Source organism: Tamandua tetradactyla, chromosome 11, assembly GCF_023851605.1.
Source record: "Tamandua tetradactyla isolate mTamTet1 chromosome 11, mTamTet1.pri, whole genome shotgun sequence".
In the NCBI taxonomy this organism is placed as follows: Eukaryota; Metazoa; Chordata; class Mammalia; order Pilosa; family Myrmecophagidae; genus Tamandua; species Tamandua tetradactyla.
Window position 1 is genome coordinate 64,315,162 of NC_135337.1, and position 22,211 is coordinate 64,337,372.

General features: G+C 36.5%; 1 protein-coding gene across 1 annotated transcript in view; it reads right to left on the minus strand.

Annotated features, from left to right (window-relative positions):
- The window catches only part of PLG (plasminogen), a 55,047-nt gene that overhangs the window by 22,248 nt on the left and 10,588 nt on the right, over window positions 1–22,211 (minus strand). The window contains exons 5-10 of the mRNA XM_077120777.1: window positions 21,026–21,165; window positions 19,426–19,546; window positions 13,819–13,937; window positions 12,672–12,834; window positions 11,843–11,979; window positions 6,676–6,835 (exon numbers count right to left, since the gene is read on the minus strand). Of these exons, the coding sequence (XP_076976892.1) occupies window positions 6,676–6,835; window positions 11,843–11,979; window positions 12,672–12,834; window positions 13,819–13,937; window positions 19,426–19,546; window positions 21,026–21,165 (840 nt within the window). The remainder of the gene's footprint in view (window positions 1–6,675; window positions 6,836–11,842; window positions 11,980–12,671; window positions 12,835–13,818; window positions 13,938–19,425; window positions 19,547–21,025; window positions 21,166–22,211) is intronic.

Here is a 22,211-nt window from a genome sequence, read left to right on the forward strand (position 1 = left end):
TCTGATTGATGGATGTTGAAATTGTTTCCACTGTGGAGCTATTATGATTAAAGTTCCTATGATTATTCTTGTAGATCTTTTTTATGGACTCTTCATTTCTTTTGGGTAAATATTCAGGATTGGAATTGTGATGCATGTTTAACTTCATAAGAAGCCACCCAACTGATCTCCAAAGTGGCTGTACCATTTTGTACTCCATCCAGCAGCATATGACATTTCCAATTCCTCCATGTCCTTAACTCTGCTTACTATTGGCTGTCTTTTTAATAATGGCAATTTCTAATGAGTGGTATCTCATTTTGGTAATAATTCTTGTCTCTGATGACTAAGGAGGTTGCGCGTTTTTTTCATGGGCTTATTGGCCATTTGTATATCTTCTCTTGTGAAATGCCTATTGAAATATTTTGCCTATTTTTATTGAGCTATTTGTCCTCTTATTAGTAACTGTTAGGAATGTTTATATATTCTGAATACAAGCCATTTTATGAAATATATGAATCGAGACTATTTTCTCCCAGTCTGATGTGCCTATTTATTTTCTTAACAATGACTGATGAGCAGAAGCTTTTCGTTTTAATGAAAAGCCCAAATTATAAATTTTTCTTCTATATTTAGAAATTTCTGAGTTATATCTAAACATTTTTCCTAAGCCAGATTGTGAAAATATTCTCTTATATTTTCTCCTTGAAGTTTTTTATTCAGCTCTAATTTTCGCTTTTACATTTAAGTCTAAGAGCTATCTCAGATTAATTTGAGGTGGGAAATAGGAGTTAAGGTTTGCTTTTATTTTCCATATGGCTATTCAGTTATTCCAGAACCATATTAGGCAAGATTTTCTTTCCCTGTTGAATTGCTTTGACACCTATATTGAAAATCAACCAATCATATTTGTGTGGCTCTGTTTCTGGACTACCCTTTTTTCATTTGTCTATCTTGTTGCCAGTATCACAGCATCTTAATTACTGTACCTTTTATAAGTCTTTAAATCAGGTTGTCTAAGGGCTTCCAACTTTGTTCCTTTCTAAAGATTGTTATGGTGATAAATTTAACAAGCTAAATTTAAATTTAACAAGATGTGAGCAAGAACATCTTATATATACAGTTCTTGCTCACATCTTGTTAAATTTATCACTAAATATTTTATGTTTTTGATATTGTATTAAAATTTTTACTTTCCATCTGGCCATAACTAGTCTAACTACAATCAATTTTTGTATTTTGACCTTGTATATACTTTTTTTTTTTTTTTTTTTGCCTGGGCAGGCACCGGGAATCAAATCTGGGTCTCGTCCATGACAGGCGAGAATCCTTCCTGCTCAGTCACTGTGGCCTGCCTGACCTTGTATATACTTTTTGCATCCTTTGGCCTTGCAAAATTTACTTAGTCCTTAGGGTTTTCTATATCCATTAATCAAGTTTCCTGTAATTAAAGACAGTTTTAATTCTTCATTTCCAAACTTTAGTTCCTTTATTTCTTTTTCTTGCCTTACTGCAATGACCAGAACAACCAATGCAATGCTGAATAGCAATACTGAGAGTAAAAGTCTTTTTTTTTGTTCCCAACCTTAGGAATAAAGCATTACTCTTTCACCATTAATATTTTGGCTGGAAGCTTTTTGTCAATGCCTTTGATATGACTGAGGAAGTTCTCTTGAATTCCTAATTTGTTGAAAGTTTTGATCATGAATGAGCGTTGGCTTTTGTCAAACGTTCTTTTCTGCATCTATTGAGATAATCATATGATTTCTATCTTTTATTCTATTAATGTGTTGAACTACAATAATAGTTTTTCAAATATTAAATAAAGTTTGCATTCTTAGCCATAAACTCGACTTGCTCATGATATTATATTCTTTTTATACATTGGCTGGCCTCAATGTGCTAATTTTTTGTCAAGTATTTTTGTGTCTATGTTCATGATGCAAAGAGTTTTGTAATTTCCTTGTAATATCCTTAACTTCTTCATGTATCTGTTTGGGGTTCTTTTTTTTTTTGGCCTCATAATTTGAGTGGAGAAGTATTCCCCCTCTTCTATTTTCTGTAAGAGTTTGTAAAGAGTTATCCTTAATATTTGATCCTTAAATATCTGATCCTTAAATGTTCATCGGTGAAGGCATCTGGATCTGGAGATTTCCTTGTAGGAGATTTTTTTAATTTTAAATATATTTTTTCTCTAATAGACATTGGACTGCTTAGACTTTCTGTATATTCAGTGTTTTTTACTAATCTGTTTTTTTTTTCCTAGGGAATTATTCCATTTTATCTAAGTTGTACTTAATGGCACAAAGTTCTTCTTCTTATTTTCTTAATATCTTTTAACATCTCTAGGATACTATAATGACGCCTACTCTTTCAGTCTGGATGTTGGTCATTTCTGTCCTCCCCACCCCCCACCTTTTGTGGGTCAGTTTAGCCAGAGAGATACCAATTCATTAATGTTTTGAAAGAACTGGCTTTTGGTTTCATTGATTTATTCAATTATTTGTTTATTTCTTTTTCTTTGATTTTCATTTACTTGTTATTTTCTTACTTCTACTTATTTGGAATTTAACTCGCTTTTTGTTTCTAAATTCTTAAGTTGTTAGCGTATCAACATTTATTTAAGTTTTTGGTCTCAGAACCTCTTTATATTCTGAAAGTATTTTGAGAATCCCAACAGAGCTTTTGTTTCTGTCATTACTAACTATATTAGAAATCAAAACGAGAAATTTTAAAACACAAGAATTTTCAAGCACACATTCCACTGGCCATCATACAACAAGCAGCCTCTGGAAAACTCCGCTGTACCTGTGTGAGAGAGTCAAGGTGAAAAGGGTGAATAAAATAAAATTTTAATTGCAAGGGTTTGGACCTCACAGAATCCTCAAAGGGATCACAGAATCTCCACGAATCTCCAGACCACACTTCAAGAACTTCTGACTTAGATAATTGATTTTAAACTTTTCTTCTTTTCTGGTATAAGCATTTAAAGCTATTTAAAAAAAAACACCCCCAGAGTATTTGCTGCACCCCACAAGTTTTGATAGGTTGTGTTTTTATTATCATTCGGTTCAAAATATTTCTAAATTCCTTTTTTTTTTTTTTAGGTGCATTGTTCAGGAATTGAATCTGGGTGAAGCATTCTACCACTGAACCACCCAGGCACCCTAAATTTCTTTTTTATTTTTTCTTTGACTAATGGGTTATTTAGGAATGTGGCCTTTAATTTACAAAGATTTGGGAATTTCCTACATTTTTTACCATTTTTTCCTCATTTAATGTTGTTGTGATCAGAAAACATACTCTGTATGATTTTAATCCTTCTAAACTTATTGACTTATTTTGAAGTCAAGTTTATGATACAGCTTGGCAAATGCTTTATGTACACTAGAACATGTGCTCTGCTTTTGGACATAATGCTGAATTGTTTAGTAGTTTCCTCTAAAACTTCTATATCCTTCCTTACATTTTTGCCTACTTATTTTATTAATTACTGAGAGAAAAAGTGAGAAAATACACAATTTGTTTATTTTTCTTTGGGTTCTATAAGTTTTTGCTTCATATATATTGAAGCTCCATTATTAGAGTGCAGCACTTTCAGGATTTTTAAGTCTTCTTGATGAATCAACCCTTTGTGTATAGGAAATGTCCTTTTTATCTCTGGTATTACTTCTTGTCCTAAAATCTAGTTTGTCTACTATTAATATAGCCACTCAATCTTTCCTTTTATTCATGTTTTCATGGTATATCATTTTCTATACTTTAATTTTTAACTTATCTGTATCTTCAGATTTAAAGATATCTATTGTAAAGAGCATATAACTGTGTTTTGGTTTTGTCTAACTTGACAATGTCTGCCTTTTAATTGACAAGTTTAATCCTTTTACATTGAATATGCTTATTCATATGGCTGGGTTTAAGTCTACATCATGCCATATTTTTACTACTTATACTATCTCCTCTTCATTCTTTTTTCCTCCTTTCCTCCCTTCTTTTGGGAATTCCTAATATTATCTACACTACTAAATTTTAAGTCTTACTGGTTACTTAAGATTTTACAATATCTGTATTTAATCTGTCTCATTCAACCATGAATTAATATTATATAACTTCATGTATAATGTGAGAGGCTTGCAACAATATACTTCCATTTACCCCTTACATTATTTAGGCTAAACACTTTCATACATCTTACTTCTACATATGTTAAAATACCAAGATATTGTTATCTTTTTACTTCAAAATGATGCCTTCACTGATGAACATTTAAGGATCAGATATTTAAGAATTTTACTTCAAAAAAGTCAATTATCTTTTTAATTTTTTTGAGATTTTAAGTAAATTTTTAATTGAGATTTTAAAAAGACTCATATTTGTCTTCATATTTTTCAAATTCACTGCTTAGTGTAGATTCAATTTCCATCCGGTACTATTTTCTTCTGCCAAAATAACTTCCTTTAACATGTCTCATAGTCCAGGACTGCTGGTGAAAACTTCTTTCCATATTTAAAAAAATGTGTTAAGCATTGACTTTCAAAGAATATTCTAGGTTCTAGGTAAAAAGGGTTTTTTCTTCTTTCTTATAGAACTTTAAAAATATTTCATTGTTCCATGACTTGCATAGTTTCTGATGAGAAGTCATCAGATTTTTTAATCATTGTTCTATACATTTGTCTTTTATTACTGGCTTCTTTAAAGATTTTTCGCTTTCTCTTTGTTCTGGTTTTTGTTTTTAACAGTTTAGCTATGATGTACGTAAGTAAATCGTGTGTCTTAATTTGTGCTTATTCTGCTTATGGTTCACTGAGTTTTTGACTCTGTAAGTTTATAATTTTCTTCTTGTTTGGAAAATTTTCAGCCATAATTGCTTTAAATATTTTTTCCACCCCAGTCTCCCTTTCCTATCATTCTGAGACTCAATTTACAAATGTTAGGCCTTTCATTCATTTTCCAAAGGTCCTTGAGGATCTGTTTACTTTATTCAGGCTTTTATTCCTTTGTGCTTCAGTTTGTATATTGCCTTATCTTCAAATTCACTAATTGATTCCTCTTCAACATCCAATCTGATGTTAAGGCCCTCCAGTTTCATTTCAGACATTAGGCTTTTGTCATTTTTGCTTATCTGTTTGCTTGCCTGCTTACTGTTTTTACTTTTAGAATTTCCAGTAGACGCTTTTACAGTTTCCCTTCCTCTTGAGATTTTCCAAGTTTCCTTTATGCTAATATTTTCCTGTAAATAGGTGAACACAATTATGATGGCTTTCAAATCTTTGTCTTCTAATTCTATTAGCTCTATCATTTTTGGATCTGTTCCAATATACTGGTTTTTCTCCTAGTTATGGTTTACATTTCAGCATCCTTTGAATGTCTGGTCATTTTTAAATGTATTCCAGACATTTTTGGTGCTATTTTGTTGTTTTCATCTAAAGAATGTTGTATTTTCTTCTGGTTAATTTACTTGCAGATCAGTCTGATACTTTTTAGGCTTGCTTTTAAGTTTGTTATAGTAATTCTAGAGTAGCTTTTCATCTAGGATTGCATTAGCCTTATTCCTAACATGTGACCTTTATGGAGTCTCTAGTAAATGCTCACGATGTTCAATGAGGTCTCTCCTTTCTGGCTTGTCATAACTCAAACATCTCTCAGTGCTGTGTGAGCTCTGTAGTCTCCATTTAGCCTATAGCTCCCTGGCAGTTGTTCCTTCCCTAATAGTTTAATTTTGTCCTACTTTGTGGATTCTCCTTCTGTGTATATGCAGCTTTATGTTCAATCACAGACTGAAAGGGGCGTCTGCAGATTTCTGGATCTTTCTCCCTGCACTGATCCTTTCTCATTTCCCTTCCTAGCAAACCCTCAGCTGCCTTGGTAAGACTCCCTGTCCCCTTAGCTCAGTAAAGACTTCTGTGCTCCTCTTCGATCCCATATTCCTTACACTGAAGTCTAGAAAGTGTCTCCAGAAAGCCAGTCACAGTAATCATGAGGTGTATCTTATTTGTTTCCTTCTCTAAATGTTTTCATTCCTGTGTTGCCTGTTGCCTATCATTTAAAAACAGTTTTTCCATATATTTTATAGTTATTGATGACAGAAGATCTGGTATGGTCAGATCTGGTCTTTTGTCTACTTACCTGCCTGTTTTACCTGTCAGCATCTACATACTTCCTGACTCTTGCTTGTCTTCCTGCTTTGGCTCCTCATGTCCTAGGAACCCACATCCCTGCAGATGGTTAGTGCTTAGGACCTAGTGTGTCTGGACAGGTAGATGATATATGTATATGGTGACTTGGGGTCCACAGACACAAATGACCAACTCAAAACTTCACTTCAGGGACTGGAGGTTGGCATGATAAAATTCTATATTTAAAAGATTTCACCAATCTTTAGCTGATGTTGTGGAATGGTACTGCTTCTAAGCTTTTGATTATTTGTTCTCCCGAACTTTCTACCAATGTTATCTCACCACTCCAATATATCTTCCCCTCCTCCTCCTCTGCAAAACCACCTGGCAAAAAATAGTCAACATCTAAGTTCTTTTCTCTCAGACAAGTTGCTCGAAAATAAGGTACCTGAGACATTTTACTTCACCTTCTCAAGCCAATAGATGTAGTCTTAAGAAGCTAGCTTAAAGCACGGCTAGCTGTTCTCACAGAAATTTAAGTTAGCTGTTGCTCTTCTTATGGGTAAAATGGAAGACATACGCATTTGGGAAGTTTGCCGGGGTCTTCTGATGCCGGTGCGGTGTCATAGATGACCAAGACTGACATTTCTTTCCTGTGATAGTGGTGGATGACGTGCCTCGGTAATTCTGTCCATTGCCCTGGTAGCACTCCTCGACCACAGGGGTTTGCTCAGGTGGCACTAAAATGGCAATATAAGAAATCAGACTGAACGATCACTGCAACAGAGCAACACGTGAAGCAATTTATGGCAAGAACAGTACAGCAAACTCAAAATCACCCCTGTGCTCTTTTCTATATTAGCAGGCAGATCCATGGCATTGTAGTAATTTAATGGCCTAATTTTTCTTGGAAATATAGCACTTGAAGCTCAGGAAAACATAAACATCAGAATGCTTCTATCCTTGGACAGTGTATCATTTGCAAGCTCTTTTTGATGGCTCTCCACTGTGTATTCATGAGAACAACTGGACAGAAGACCAGAGGAGCCCCACTAAATGGTGAAGGCTGTAGGTAGTGACTGGTTTCCAGTGGGGGATACACATCTCCTCAGACCCTTAATCAAAAGTCTTAAGCTGCTGGAGGATGGGAAAGAAAATGCTTCTGCATCCAGGACTGCAGGCAAAGATCCATTGCATCTGGGGGAAGGATAGAGATAAAAATCTTATTCTTCTTGAAGAAGGCTAAGAAATCCTCTTGTGCCCAGAATCCTATCCTGACACAAAGCAGAAGTTTTCTGCTCTTCCACTGGAGACCTGCCATAGATAGAAGTTAAAGTTTGGCACCATGGGAAGGAAGAGTAGAAACACTGAGAAACTCCTACCTTCCAAGCCCAGGTGACAGTGCCTGACTACTATGGCAGTTAGATCAGAAAATTGAGAAGTCCTTATCCCCATCAAAAGCTTAGCACTGAGATTTGTTACAAAATTTAGATTTTGACTGGAGCATTTCCTAATATAACTCATGTAGATAGTTTGATTGAATGTCATAAGTACTTGGAATCTCAGGTAGCACATGAGATTTTGTTGGTTTGTCCAGAGTGATCCCCTGATGAATCCCAGAATGATTTGATCAATGACTGGAAAAGTATTTGCAAGCCCCCTTTGGGGAATGGTGAGAGTGGGGAGAAATTCAACTTCCCCAAGTTGAATTCTTGATATTCTCACAAGCAGTGTGGACAGCCAAAGCTATAGGCTGAGCCCCCAGTCTTGGGGTTTATTCACATGAAACTTAACCCCACAAAAGATAGGTCAAGTCTACTTAAAATTTAGGCCTAAGAGTCACCCCCAAGAGAGCCTCTTTTGTTGCTCAGATGTGGCCTCTCTCTCCAGCCAATATGATGAGCAGTCTCACCACCCTCCCCCTCTCTGCATGGGACATGACTTCCAGGGGTGTGGGCCTTCCTGGCAACATGGGACAAAGATCCTGGAATGAGCTGAGACTCAGCATCAAAGAATTGAGAAAAACCCTAGAATGAACTGAGAATTAACATCAAGAGACTGAGAGAACCTTCTCGACCAAAAGGGGGAAGAGTAAAATGAGACAAAGTGTCAATGGCTGAGAGATTCCAAACAGAGTCGAGAGGTTATCCTGGAGGTTATTACGCATTAAGTAGATATCACCTTGTTGTTCAAGATGTAGTGGAGAGGCTGGAGGGAACTGCCTGAAAATGTAGAGCTGTGTTCCAGTAGCTATGTTTCTTGATGATGATTGAACAATGATATAGCTTTCACAATGAGACTCTGTGAATGTGAAAACCTTATGTCTGATGCTCCTTTTAGCTACTATATCAACAGAAGAGTAGAACATATGGAATAAAAATAAATAATAGGGGGAACAAATGTTAAAATAAATTCAGTTTGAAATAGTGGCAAATGAAAGTGAGGGGTAAGGGGTATGGTACGTATAGTTTTTTTCTCTATTATCATTTTATCTATTTTTCTGTTGTCTTATTTCTTTCTCTAAATTGATGCAAATGTACTAAGAAATGATGAATATGCAACTATGTGACAATATTAAGAATTACTGATTATATATGTAGAATGGAATGATTTCTAAATGTTTTGTTAATTTTTTTAATTAATAAAAAAAGTTAAAAAAAAAAAAAAAAAGCTTAGCACTGAGAAACAAAACAACAGCCTATCACTGGAGTTGGGTGAAAAATATAGAGAACTCCCTGTGATTCAGATGTGTGGTGCCTGCCTAATTTGCAGAAATGGAAAGATCAACTATCAAACTTATTTGAAAGGGTAAGAGGCCCTGCATAGCCAAAAACATCTTGAAAAAGAATCAAGGTGGAGAACTCACAATTCCTGACTTTAAAGCATATTACAAATCTATACTGATTAGCACAGATCGATGTATTGACCACTGGAATTAAATTGAGAGTTCAGAAAGAGACCCTCACATCTATGGCCAAGTGACCTTTAACAAGGCTGCCAAGTCTACACAACTGGGAAACAATAATCTCTCAAAAATGGTGCTAGAAGAACTGGATATCCATATGGAAAAGAATGAAAACTGACTGAAAATAATTCAAAGACCTAAATATAAGAACCAGGACTATAAAATTCATAGAAGAAAATGTAGGAAAGCATCTTCAAGATTTTGTAGTAGGCAATAGTTTCTTAGACTTTATACCCAAGGTGCAAGTAATAAAGAAACTAATAAATAAGTGGGACTCCTCAAAATTAAAAACTTTTGGGCCTCAGAGGACTTTGTCATGAAAGTGAATAGACAACCTACTCACTGGGAGAAAATATTTGCAAAACACTTATCTGATAAGGGTTTAATATCCAGAATACAACAAGAGATCCTACAAAAAAGACAACCAAATTTTAAAATAGGAAGAAGACTTGAATAGACATTTCTCCAAAGAGAATATACAAGTGGCTAAAAAAAGAATATGAAAAGATATTCAACCTTACTAGCTATTAAAACCACAATGAGATATCGTTTCACATGTACTGCAATGGCTACTATTAAAAAAACAAAAACAAAATTACAAGTGTTGGAGAGTATGTAGAGAAATAGGAACACTTAGTCACTGCTGGTAGGAATGTAAAACAGTGCACTGTGATGGAAGACAGTTAGGCAGCTCCACAGAAAGCAAAGTATAGAATTATTATATAATCCAGCAATCCCACCATTAGGTACATACACAGAAGAATTGAAAACAGGGACTCAAACAGTTATTTTCACACTGACGTTCATACAGCATTATTCACAATTACCAAAAGATGGAAGTAAACCCAATGTGTGTCAACTGATGAATGGATAAGCAAAATGTGGTATATACAAAAAATGGAATATTATTCATCAATAAGAAGGTGTGAAGCCCTGATGCATGTGACAAGATGGATGAATCTTGAGGACAATATGTTGAGATAAATAAGCCAATCACAAAAGGGCAAATATAATATGATCTCACTGATATGAACTAATTATAATAAGCAAACTCAGAAGAGTTTATCTAACTTAAATTCAAATTTAAGTTAGAATCTAGAATATAGGTTACCGAGAGAGATTGGGGTTAGAAAATGGAGACTTGAAGTTTAATTTACACAGATTTCTATTTAGGTTGATTGTAAAGGATTGGAAATTGTGGTGATGTAGCACATTATTGTGACTATAATGTCACTGAATATATAGGTGAATGTATTTAAAAGGAGAAATTTAGGTGGTATATATTACCAGAGTAAAAATAAAAAGATAAAATTAGTAGTGTACAATACAGTAAACATGACTAAAGATGAAGAGCTATAGTTGATAGTACAAAAGTGCTAATTCAAGAATTATAATAAATGTATACTAACACAAGGTATTGATAATCATGTACATATAGGAAATATATACCTAATGGAAATTATGGATGATAGATAATAGCACTATTTTTATAATCTTTTATAGACTATAACAAAGATAACCACTGTTAAAAAGTATAATTATTGTTTTAAAAGTGTTATCATCAAATGTAACAAATATTACACACCAATGCAAGGTGTTGGTGGTGAGGCGACATACGGGAATCCCGTGTTTTATGTGATTCTTTTGTAAACCCACAACTTCTCTAATAAACTTCTTTTTTAATGACAAAAAGTAACCCATATTATACATAGAATACACCTTAAATTAGTAACTGCAGTCGTTTCTGAGGAGGGGGAGAGGGAGATGATGATCTTACTCATGAACTTATATTACTTATGAAAAATAAAATTTTAAATTATAAAAAATATTAAATGATGATTGGCTATTCAGGAAAAAAGAGTATTGATGTATCATGAGATTTATAACAGTAAAACTAAATACTTGGAGAACAAGAACACAAGATGTAGAAAGGAGGAAATAGAATTATACTGCTGAAAGGTTATGTAATTATACATGAAGTAGAATAATATTATTTGAAGGTAGACTATGGTAAGTTAAAGATGTATATTGTAAACATTAAGGCAATGATTATGAACATTAAAAATAGACTGAACTAATAAGTAAGGAGATAAAATACATTAACAAAATACTCTAAACAAAGGCAGAAAATGATCTTACAAGGATTAACATTCAAATCAATCAAATAGAAGCAATTAACTAGAGGTACATTTAAATAAAATTATATAATAATTACACTAAATATAAATTATTTAAATACTTTAATTAAAAGGCTGGTAAAAAGAAAGGGGGTATTTCATCAAGTAGGCATAGCAAATCATAAATGTGTATGTGACTAACAACAGAGCTTCCAAATATATAAACCAAAAACAGAACTGAAAAGAGAAACAGATTAATCTACAATTATATTAAGAGAGGTAACCATCATCTCTCAGTAATCAATAGATCTAGGAGCTAGAAAATAAATAAGTATGCTGAGGAGATCAACATGAAGAAACAACTTAATACACATCCTTTTCAAGAGCATATGGAACATTCATCAAGATAGACCACATTCTGAACCATAAAACAAACCTCAATCAATTTAACAAAATTGGAAGTGTTCAATTCCTGAACCATGCACACCCCCCCCAAAAAAATAACTGGAACACACAGAGCATGTTCTCTGCATACAACAGAATTAAACCATAGACAAACTAAATATGAACTATTTATAAACTATAGACATTGTGATGATACCACTGGAGTAGAAAAGCAACAAGATCCATTTGGCCCTGATAAGCTGTCATTGCTTTTTTCTTACCTGTTGCCTCTGGGGATGATGAAGATGTGTCACAAGATGGTATCTTGCAGTATTCCCACCTTACTTCACTGTTGGTTGTATAGCACCAAGGAGCAGTTTCACCATCAGGATTACGACAGTAGTTTTCATCCAAATTTCTGATAAAGAAATGAGTGTAAGTTTGTTTTTCAAAAAATGCTAAACAAATATGCTTGTTGGTGATAATTTTGGATGTGTATCCTGCTAATATTCTAGAATTAGGTGGAGTGAACAATAGGTGTCCCAAGGAAATTTAAGCAGAGCAAGATTCCATAGGATTCCATTGAATTATGGCTGAGATGCTTCTCTGGGATGAAATATATTATCTTTACTTTGTATAGTCAAGCAAAATGGGACTTTTGCTCTGTGCTGGGCACTGTGCTATATGCTGAAAATACAATGGTATTGTATGCACAGTTCCAACCTTCTAGAAGAATCCATCTTAGCCATGGAATTTAAGTATTATAGTTATGGTTGTCAAGTTTTAGACTTCATTTAGTTGAGGGATTATTGAAAATGATTGCTGGGACCCAAACCTAGAGTTCCCAGTTAGTAAGTCTAGAGTAGGGCCCAGGAGTTTGCAATTCTAACAGATTCCTGGTGGTGCTGATGCTGTTGGTTTGGGACAGCACACTATGAGAACCACTGTTATAGAAACATCAGCACTGAATAATTTCACTTCCTTTGCACACAATGTGATCAGTTCTAGTTCCACAATACTTTAATCCTGAGTGCATATGGTAAAGACAAAGTCAATGGGATTTTATTTTTCAGGGCAGTAGACAGAGAATGAGGCCAGCAGGGAACTTACTTGCAGGGAAAGTTTTCCGGGGTCCTGTTGTGCTTGTGGGGTGTCTGTGCATTCCAGTGCTGACAGGTATGCCCAGATACAGTAACTGCCACATTCCCTCGATAGCTCTCACCTTGTCCCTTCAGACACTGATATGTCGGACCAGAAGATGGTGGTGGTGTTGCTTAAGTGAGGAAAATAATTTGTAATGAATATTTTTCAAATAAAAAGTATGGGCACAGGCAGTATCAACTTATCTTCCTTTCTTCGCCCCCTCTCACTTGAAATTTGGCTCTTGAATAGTGTTTATCAACTTTCAGAAGTGGGTTTGGTAGAATCTATGTTTATGCTAGCATCGCATGAGGGACCCCTTCAGATACTAAACTCTTGGAATAGAGGCTTCTTTCTGTATTTTCTTTGCTCAGTCTCATAGATAGTAAGCATCGATATGGGTCAGTCCCTGCTTGAAACTCTTACATATGCCAACGATCCAAGTTCCTTTGTCAAGAATCAATTATTCACTGAGCAAATGTAACTGAATGACACCCCCATGTCCTAGAAAACCAAGCAACCTAGAGTTCACAGAAAGAAGGCAAACATTTCCAAGGAAACGTGTACATCCAGAAATCAAGATGTTCTTGAGAAGAAAAGAAAAAGAAGACAGTGCAAAAGGAGAAATTGATGTTCATAAAGAAGGAAGAATAGCTGACACCTTCTGCTCTCCAAAGGCATGCTTCTCAGAGCAAAGGGAGGTTAGCCAGGCCTCACAGGCCTGCCAAAAGTTTTTTAACTTTTCAATGTCATTTTTAATGTGGTAAAAACACATATAATTTGCCGTTTTTGCCATTTTAGTGTACAATTCAGTGGCATTAACTAGATACAAAATTTTGTGCAACTATCACCTCTATTTAGAAAATTTTTCATCATGCCAAAGAGACTCTGTACCCATTAAGCAATAACTCCCCATTCCTCCCTCCCCCACTCTCTGGTAACCTCTTATCTGCTTTGTACATCTATGAATTTGCTTATTCTAGGTATCTCATATCAGTGTAATCATACAATATCTCTCCTTTTAGGCACAGCATTCAGACACTGATATCTGTTGTTTCCTTGATTACAGGAGCAGATGAATTCTGATCCCCAAATACATGTAATAAGCCATACTCACTGCATCGGGGGATATTGCAGTATTCCCAGCGTTTGTTGGGGTCTGTGGTAAAACACCATGGGCGGGGCTCCCCATCAGGGTTCCGACAATAATTCATATTCAGGTTCTTGTTTGGAAATCTGAATGGGCAAGAAGAATTTTAGTGGCTCTTAACATTGACATTCACTACTGAGAATCTTTTCAATTGAACAAATGCGGAGCACCTGTGGGCAAGGAGATACCTGGATGATGTGGACACAGGCTGCCCTCAAGGGGAGGTAAGAAAATTCTAGAAAATGGAGGCAAAGGCCAGCTCCAGCGATCCAGCTGCACATGATGGCAGGTTTTAAAACAGCAGGATGATCTAGGGGACAGCTCACTGAGAAGCTGATGTCTTCCTATTTTATACGAGTGGTGCTTCTAGTCTCCTAGGTTCTAGTCCTGCCACCTTTAAGCATATGGAAGCTGAGAGCAGGGCACCTGTGAGCACCTGTCCAGAGAGAAGGGAGCAGTGAGCCCTCCCCAGCTCGCCGCAGCAGGACCCAGAGGCGCAGACAACAGACCAGCTCAGCTTAGTCCATGTTCCACTCAGGCTGCAAGAGCTCAGGCAGGAGGGACGAGGCGTCCAGTGGTGGCTTTAGTAATCTCTTCTCCTATATCCTGCAAATAAATTTATCTAGTTTTGGGCCTTGAGGCTCTTTCTATAATTCTTCTTTGAGGGAAAATTACCCTGGTTTTGTTTTGAACTGGCCATTTGGAATGGGAATTGCAAAATTTCAGTGGAGTTACTTTCTACAGAGAAAGCTGTGGCTTAGTCTCATTTCTGCAGTTCTCACAAGCCTATTTACAGTCCTACAGTCACCATAGAATGAAGAGAAAGGCCAGACGCAACTGCAGAGCAGCAGGACATGTTTTCTGGTGCAATTAATGTGAAATAGAAATATTCAGAAAACCTTAATCTGAATCTTCATTACCTTCAGGAGGAAGAACTCATTACTTTTTTAAAAAATTCATGGTCCCACCCAGATCCATTGCCATGGGTCAAATAGTCTTGTCCATGACCAAAACAATGAAAGAGGACCCTTACCTTACACTCTGTACAAAAATTAACTCACAGTGGATCAAACCCCTAAATATAGGAATCAGTATCATAAAGTTCCTAGAAGAAAATGTAAGGAAACATCTTCAAGACCTAGTAATAGGAAGTAGACTCCTAAACTTTACACCAAAGCACAAACAACGACAAAAACAATAAAAATAGATAAATGGGAACTCCTCAAGATCAAATGCTTTTGTACCTCAAAAGATATTGTCAAAAAGGTGACGAGGCAGCCAACTCAATGGGAGAAAATATTTAGAAATCACACATTGAATAAAGGTTTGATATCCTGTATACATAAAGAAACCATACAACTCAACAACAAAAGAACAAACAACCCAATTTTAAAGTGGGCTAAATATATGAATAGGCATTTTTCTGAAGAGAAAAAAAAAGCTCATTTTCATTAGCTATAAGGGAAATGCAGATCAAGACTACAATGAGATAGCACCTCACACCTATGAGAATGACTGTTATTAAACAAACAGGAAAGTATAAATGATGGAGAGGATGTGGAGAAATTGGAACACTTATGCACTGCTGGTGGGAATGTACAATGGTGCAAACATTATAGAAGACAGTTTGGTGGTTCATCAGAATACAACATATCGAGTTGCCCTATGTCTCAGAAACATCACTACTCGGTATATACCCCAAAGAGCTGAAAGCAGTAACACAAACAGAGATTGGCATACCGATGTTCATAGCAGCATTATTCACAATCACCAAAAGATGGAAACAATCGAAGTGCCCATCAACAGATGAGTGGATTAACAAAACATGGTATGGAATATTATGCAGCAGTAAGATGAAATGACAAGATGGATGAGCCTTGAGGACATAATGCTGAGTGAAATAAGCCAGACACAAAAGGATAGATACTGTAAGATTCCACCTTTATGACCATGGTAAAGGTAAAATCAGAGGCTTATAATACAGAATAAAGGGACCTAGAAATGCACCGTAGCTTGAGATAGGTGAACAGTTAGCTAATGAGGTTGAACTTAATTGTAAGGGAATAGATAGAAGTGAAAGCAGTTCACTAATGGGTTTATAAGTAATATTACCATATTGCAGGTGAGCATGATTGAAATGGGTTGTATAGACCTATGTGTCCCACCAATGAACAATACAGGTATAAATAAGTTCTTGTATGAACTTCTTCAAAAGTTTGAATCTTGCACAAAGAGTGTATAATTTTGGGATATAGGGGGAAAATGCTTTTGCAGGCTATGGGCTATGTTTAGCAGGAAAACATCAACAGTACCGCAGCCACACCAGGAGTACATAATGGGGCGAGGGACAAGAGTCAAGGGGTAGTTTGGAGTTTCTATTTGGTGAGGATGTATTATATGGCTTTATTTTCTTGAGAACAATGAAATTATCTAAACTTGATGGACTGATGATTGGACATTATACATTAGGTCCAGTAGATGGAGGTGGTTGAAAGATGCACTGACTGAGAAGCAGATTGGCGAATGATGGTACATACATATGATCAAACATTGTGCTGCTAAAAAAAGGAATGAAGTCATGAGGCATGCAACGATGTGAGTGAACATGTGTGACATTTGGCAAGGCAAAATAAGCCAGAAACAAAAGAGCAAATATTGTATGATCTCATTTAGAAAATACTTAAAATGGGGCCTAGACTATAAGCTTTTATAATAGCCACATTTACTCTGGAGTGACAATTGTTATTTCTGGGTTTTGAGGGGCTGCTATATATGTATAACCTGGTATTTAGAAATAATAACAAAGCCAATTAAGTCAGGATTAAGGTAATTCAGAATGCAGGGTTAAGGATGACATTAACTATATTTCAGAACTTCACCTACTCTTTGAGACCAAAGAAAGAAAGGTTTATTTTGTCCAGAACCTAAATTTTCAGTAGCACATGATCTAACTCAACCTGCCTGGATAGATCATTTAAACAATCCAAACACAGGGAGTCCTGAATAAGAATGAGGGCCTTTAATCCTGTTATAGCTTCATGTAATGCATGGATACATCCTAGAGTATATTAAGCAGATAATCAAAAGTATTGACAAAGTCTCTTGAGGGATGGGAGAAAAAATATGGAACTATTAAACTTTACCGCTGGGGAAATCCCAGATACTGTGTCAAACATTCGGGACACCCAAATCAATAGGCCAAGCCCTTGATCTTGAGGCTTGCTCTTGTGAAGCTTATGTACCTAGCAGAGAAGCTTAGCCTACATATAGGCATGCCTAAGAGTCACCTCTGGAGGACCTCTGTTGTTGATTTAGCCTCTGATTTAGCCTCACTCTCTCTAAGCCCAACTCTGCAAGTGAAACCATTGCCCTCCCCACTACATGCGACATGACATCCAGGGGTGAAAGTCTCCCTGGCATTATGGCATTATAACCCCCAGGGATGAGTCTGGCCCTTCGCTACAGGATCAACACCGCCATCCTGACCAAAATGGGGGAAAGCAGTATAACAATCAAGGTAGCAATGGCTGAGAGAGTTCAAATAGAGTTAAGAGGCTACTCTGGAGGTCACTCTTTTGCGACGTTTAGTTAGACATTGCTACTATCATAATTTGCCAAACCTCCCCCCCAAAAAACAACCCACTCCTGTCAATACTAAAGAATATCTAGGGCATTATGTAAGATTCAAAAAGGTTCTGTACACTAAGATAACTTTCCAGAAACGTACAACCTCCAGATGGGTGCCTGGAACAGATAAATCCTGTTATCTGTTAAATATAAAGGGGCCAGTCTTTCAGAGTGTCAACTAGTTCCATCCCCCATCCCATATTACCAACAACCCCTTCTGTGGTAGTTAGGTTCAGGTGTCAAATTGGCCAAGTGAAGGTGCCTAGTTTTGTTGCTGTGGACATGAGGCAATGGCATGTGAACCTTACCTGTTGCTGATAACATCTGCAGTTGGCTAGGAGGTGTGCCTGCTGCAATGAATGACGTTTGATTTAATTGGCTGGATGCTTAAATGAGAGAACTCAGTAGCACAGCCCAAGCAGCTCAGCATACCTCATCTCAGCACTCGCAGCTCAGCTCAGGCCTTAGGAGATGCAGAAAGGAATCACCCCGGGGAAAGTTGTTGGAACCCAGAGGCCTGGAGAGAAGGCCAGCAGAGATTACCCTGAGCCTTCCCATGTAAGAAAGAACCTCAGATGAAAGTTAGCTGCCTTTCCTCTGAAGAACTATCCATTTTTAACTTTTATTAAAAGCCAAACCATCTCTGGTGTGTTGCATTCCGGCAGCTAGCAAACTAAAACACCTTCCAACATGAAAAATTTATAATAGGCATAGCCTAAATACCCCTAAAGAGTGAGAGAAAGATCAAAGATGATGGTGTAGTTATACAGAGAAGGTTGGGTTTAACAAGTGTGAGTGCTGAATCAGTATATTGGTATTTCTTTTAGTCTCCAGTACCTTACAGCACCTAGAAATAAAATCCTAAAATTGTGTAATTGTAACCATATCAAACACTGAAAACTGTTATACAACTAACTGTTGCCATGTACTTCAAAAATGATTGGGTTTTTTTGCATAAATGCTATTTTTCATAAAAAAAGAAAAATAAAGAAGGAAGAGTATAACAGAGAAGATAGGATTTAACAAATGAGTATGACTGCTGAATCAATATACTGATATTTGTTTTGGTTTCCAGTGTCTTGGAGCAGCTAGAAGAAAAAAATGAAAAATTGTGGAACTGTAACCAATACCAAACTTTAAAATCTGCTATATAGCTACTTTTTAAAATGTACTTGGATATTTATTGCTTTTTTGTACGTATGTTATCTCTTGCAATTAAAAAAAAAGTTAAATGTGAAAAATAATTCATTGTCCCCTCTGAGAATCGTGTGAAAGTTATAAATCTTCCCCCCAGAAAAATGCACTGATATAAGTGCACATAAAATGTTGGGGGATTTATAAAACCCCTGAAGCCCACCTATTGATGGTAGGTTAAGGGGCCTGGACATTCACTGACATAAAAAGAAGAGAAAGAAAGGGAGCAAATAAGAGAAGGAAATATTTGGAAAAATACACATGGGAGATTGATCTGTAGTTCTCAAATTTTAACATGTATGCAAATCACATGGGGATTGTGTTAAAATGCAGAATCAGATTCAAAAAGAGTGCAATTCTAACAAACTCTCAGGTGATAGATATGCTACAGGTCTATGGACACAGCTTAAGAGAAAGAATATTTATTCAGTTACAGTCATCTGGGAGGGTGCAACTTTTGAAACTCAAAAACATCAGGCAGCCCATACACTTCCCAGAAACAAACAAACCAGCAAACAAACAAAGAAAAAACAAACAAAAATGCAACAAATGGTTCTGCAATAACAGGACACTCACATGGAAAAAGAACGAAATGTACCCCCACCATACAGCATACAAAAAAAAAAACCCACAACACGACAAAATAACAGGCAAGCTCACTGGTTGATTCGTGCAAAAATGTATAAATACTGGTGAACAACTGCTAGAGCTATAGAATCTTAAACATCCAATTTTCTCCCCAGCAAGACTTACTTGGAGGGCTGGTATCCATGAGTATGTGGGCTCTGAGAATCCCAGGCCTGGCACTCAAGTCCAGACATGGTCTTGGAGATTTTGCCTTCGTAGTTTTCTCCACTACAATGCATACATTCATCTGGGCAGAGAGGAGAGAAGGGAAGAGAGGAAGAAACAAAGAGATGGATGAAGCAAAAACAGCAGAAAATAGAATGTCGCTAGCAATATCTTGAACACCACTTGCTGCTTGTTCGTGTGTAATATTGAACAATCACTAGTAAAAATGGCAATAAAGGGCAGGCCACGGCGGCTCAGCAGGCAGAGTTCTTGCCTGCCATGCCAGAGACCCAGGTTCGTTTCCCGGTGCCTGCCCATGCAAAAAAAAAAAGCTGGCAATAAAGATTTAGAATTTTCTAAAATGCAATCCAAAGAGAGAAATATATTTCTCTTTTAAATATTAAAATTGGCATATTTGGGTCGATATTCCCTCAACTCTTAGATTTACACCCAAAGCAAGAAATTCCATAGACATGTCCTCAAACTGAGATTCCACGTTCCCTCTGAGGTTGAACACATATTCTCATAAGTCTGCAAGCTGTCTATTAGGAATTTCCAATATTTGGGGTTTAATTTTAGTTAATGATCTCAAGAATTTTCTGTGAAATTATTCTGATCATATGGATGACTCCCAAATAAGCTGGCACTATCCTAGGGTTTCAGGGCTGGAGATCTGTTGGTTAGGAGAACAATATTCACCTACCCTTTTTAATATTGTTGGGAAGCAGGACTGACTGTTCTAGTAAATTTTTTAAAAAACTGAAAGCCTGATTTAGAATCATTGAGATACCAGGATACAGGATAGTAATGTACTACTTTAGTTTTATGTGATAATAAGGAACACATAGGCAGACTTGATACAGAATTCCCCATTCTTGCAAAGTAAGCACTAAACGACTTCATAACATATTGTACAGATAAAGGACATGCTTCCAATAGATACAAGTGATGGGAGAGTTGAGTTGAGTTGCAACGGGGCAAGCAGAGATGTTGCCCAGATCCCACATTTATCCATCCCCAGTTGCAGCAGAAAATGAGGCAGTAAATATAAAATGAAGAAAATGTTTACAAAATGATGTGGGTTTTTTTTATTTTTTAGCATCAATCTCTGAGGCGCACTATTAAATTGGTTGCACCTTAAGATAATGGACGGCTGATTTCAAACCTGGCTCGTTGCTCAGCTGCAACCAAACAACATCTATTGCATTAAAATAATATTGTTTATTTGAATTTTGTTGATTCTGTAGTTTTCTTTTAACTGTATTTAATTGTGAATTTGTTTTTGCCTTTCTACCATGTAAGAGTTACACACCTGAGAAGTTGACATCTAGAATTTAAATCTAGTTTTATATTTCTATGTGTTTATGTAACATTTTGACAAAGATAATTTGTCAATACTGATGATCAGAGGGAATTTTCTTCCTTTCCAAGGTGTGCATGGTTTACTCGAGCTTGTCAAACACTGTGCTACTTGATTATTAATAATACCCCTTTGGGAAATGGCTTTGCACAGTTTAATTTACAGTTAATGTCAGATAAAGTATTTTCGAGACGCACTGACCTTCGCACTCGGGGACGCTGCAGTAGTCAAATCTGAGGTCTGGGTCTGTGGTGTAACACCAGGGTCCCTTGGGGTCGTTGTCTGGGTTTCTACAGTAGTTTTCCTCCAGGCCCTCTGCAGGGTATTTATCAGGTGAAAAGCTGTGGAGGGTAGAAGAGAAGCACTTTGGCTATATTTGCAAAATCAACACGTTGTCCCCAAGTCAAAATAAGAGTTATTTCCCAACTGAGATTTAAGCTTCTGTCGCCCAAATCATTTTGGCTGTCTGCCATCATATTTATATTGTCATCTTTCCAACTTCTCTATCGATAGGCTGTTTGAGGTACAGTAGCTCATATTATCATTATAACTATATTGACATCCAAGCCCAAGTACTACACAAGCAGAAAAATGTAAAGGCTGCCAGAGCCTGTCAAATGCTTGATTTATTCAGAATATCTGCTTTGTCGGTCAGCCTTGTCGCTGTAAGAATAATTATTATTTTTAGAAATGGTTATTACTGTTTCTATATACTACAATCCAAACTGAACTAAAATTTAGTTTAAATTTTACAATCCAAACTAAACTAAAATTTCCTAGTGGTTCTCTTATTTAGTCTTCATATAAACCCTATGAGGAAGTGTTATAACCCTTATTTACTGAGAATCGGCCATGTACTAAAATAAAACATGCCGGCGTCTAAAGCCAGATCTGTCGGAACCCAAATACTGTCCTCTCTCTCTGAAATGCAGCCGGAATTAGTGGAGTTCAGCTGTGAGTTGTTGTGTGGAGGCAACCAATTGGAGAAAAGACACAAGACATTGTCTGAAATGCCAGGCATTGTTTCAGGTTCTTCCAATACCTGTTCTGGGAGTGTGATGAACTGCAGCTTCTCAGGTCCTCAGTTTTCTCATCTGTCATGTTGAAGATGGGCTAGGTCATCTAAAATGACCCTGACAGGGCATGCCTTGGTGATTTGATTTCATTGTTTATCTCAATAAGCCTCAAAGTCCAGGTTTATCTAATGGGAAAAATAAGATCTGCCCATCTCGTAGGGACGCAATAAGGGGAGGACAGGACAGCAGACACTAAATTCTTTCTTGATAAGCATTGCCACTGAGATCTTAATATCACCCAAGGCTATACAACAGGCAAGGTATGGGATGTCAATTTAAATTTATACATTTTTTCCCTCTTATTCTTCACA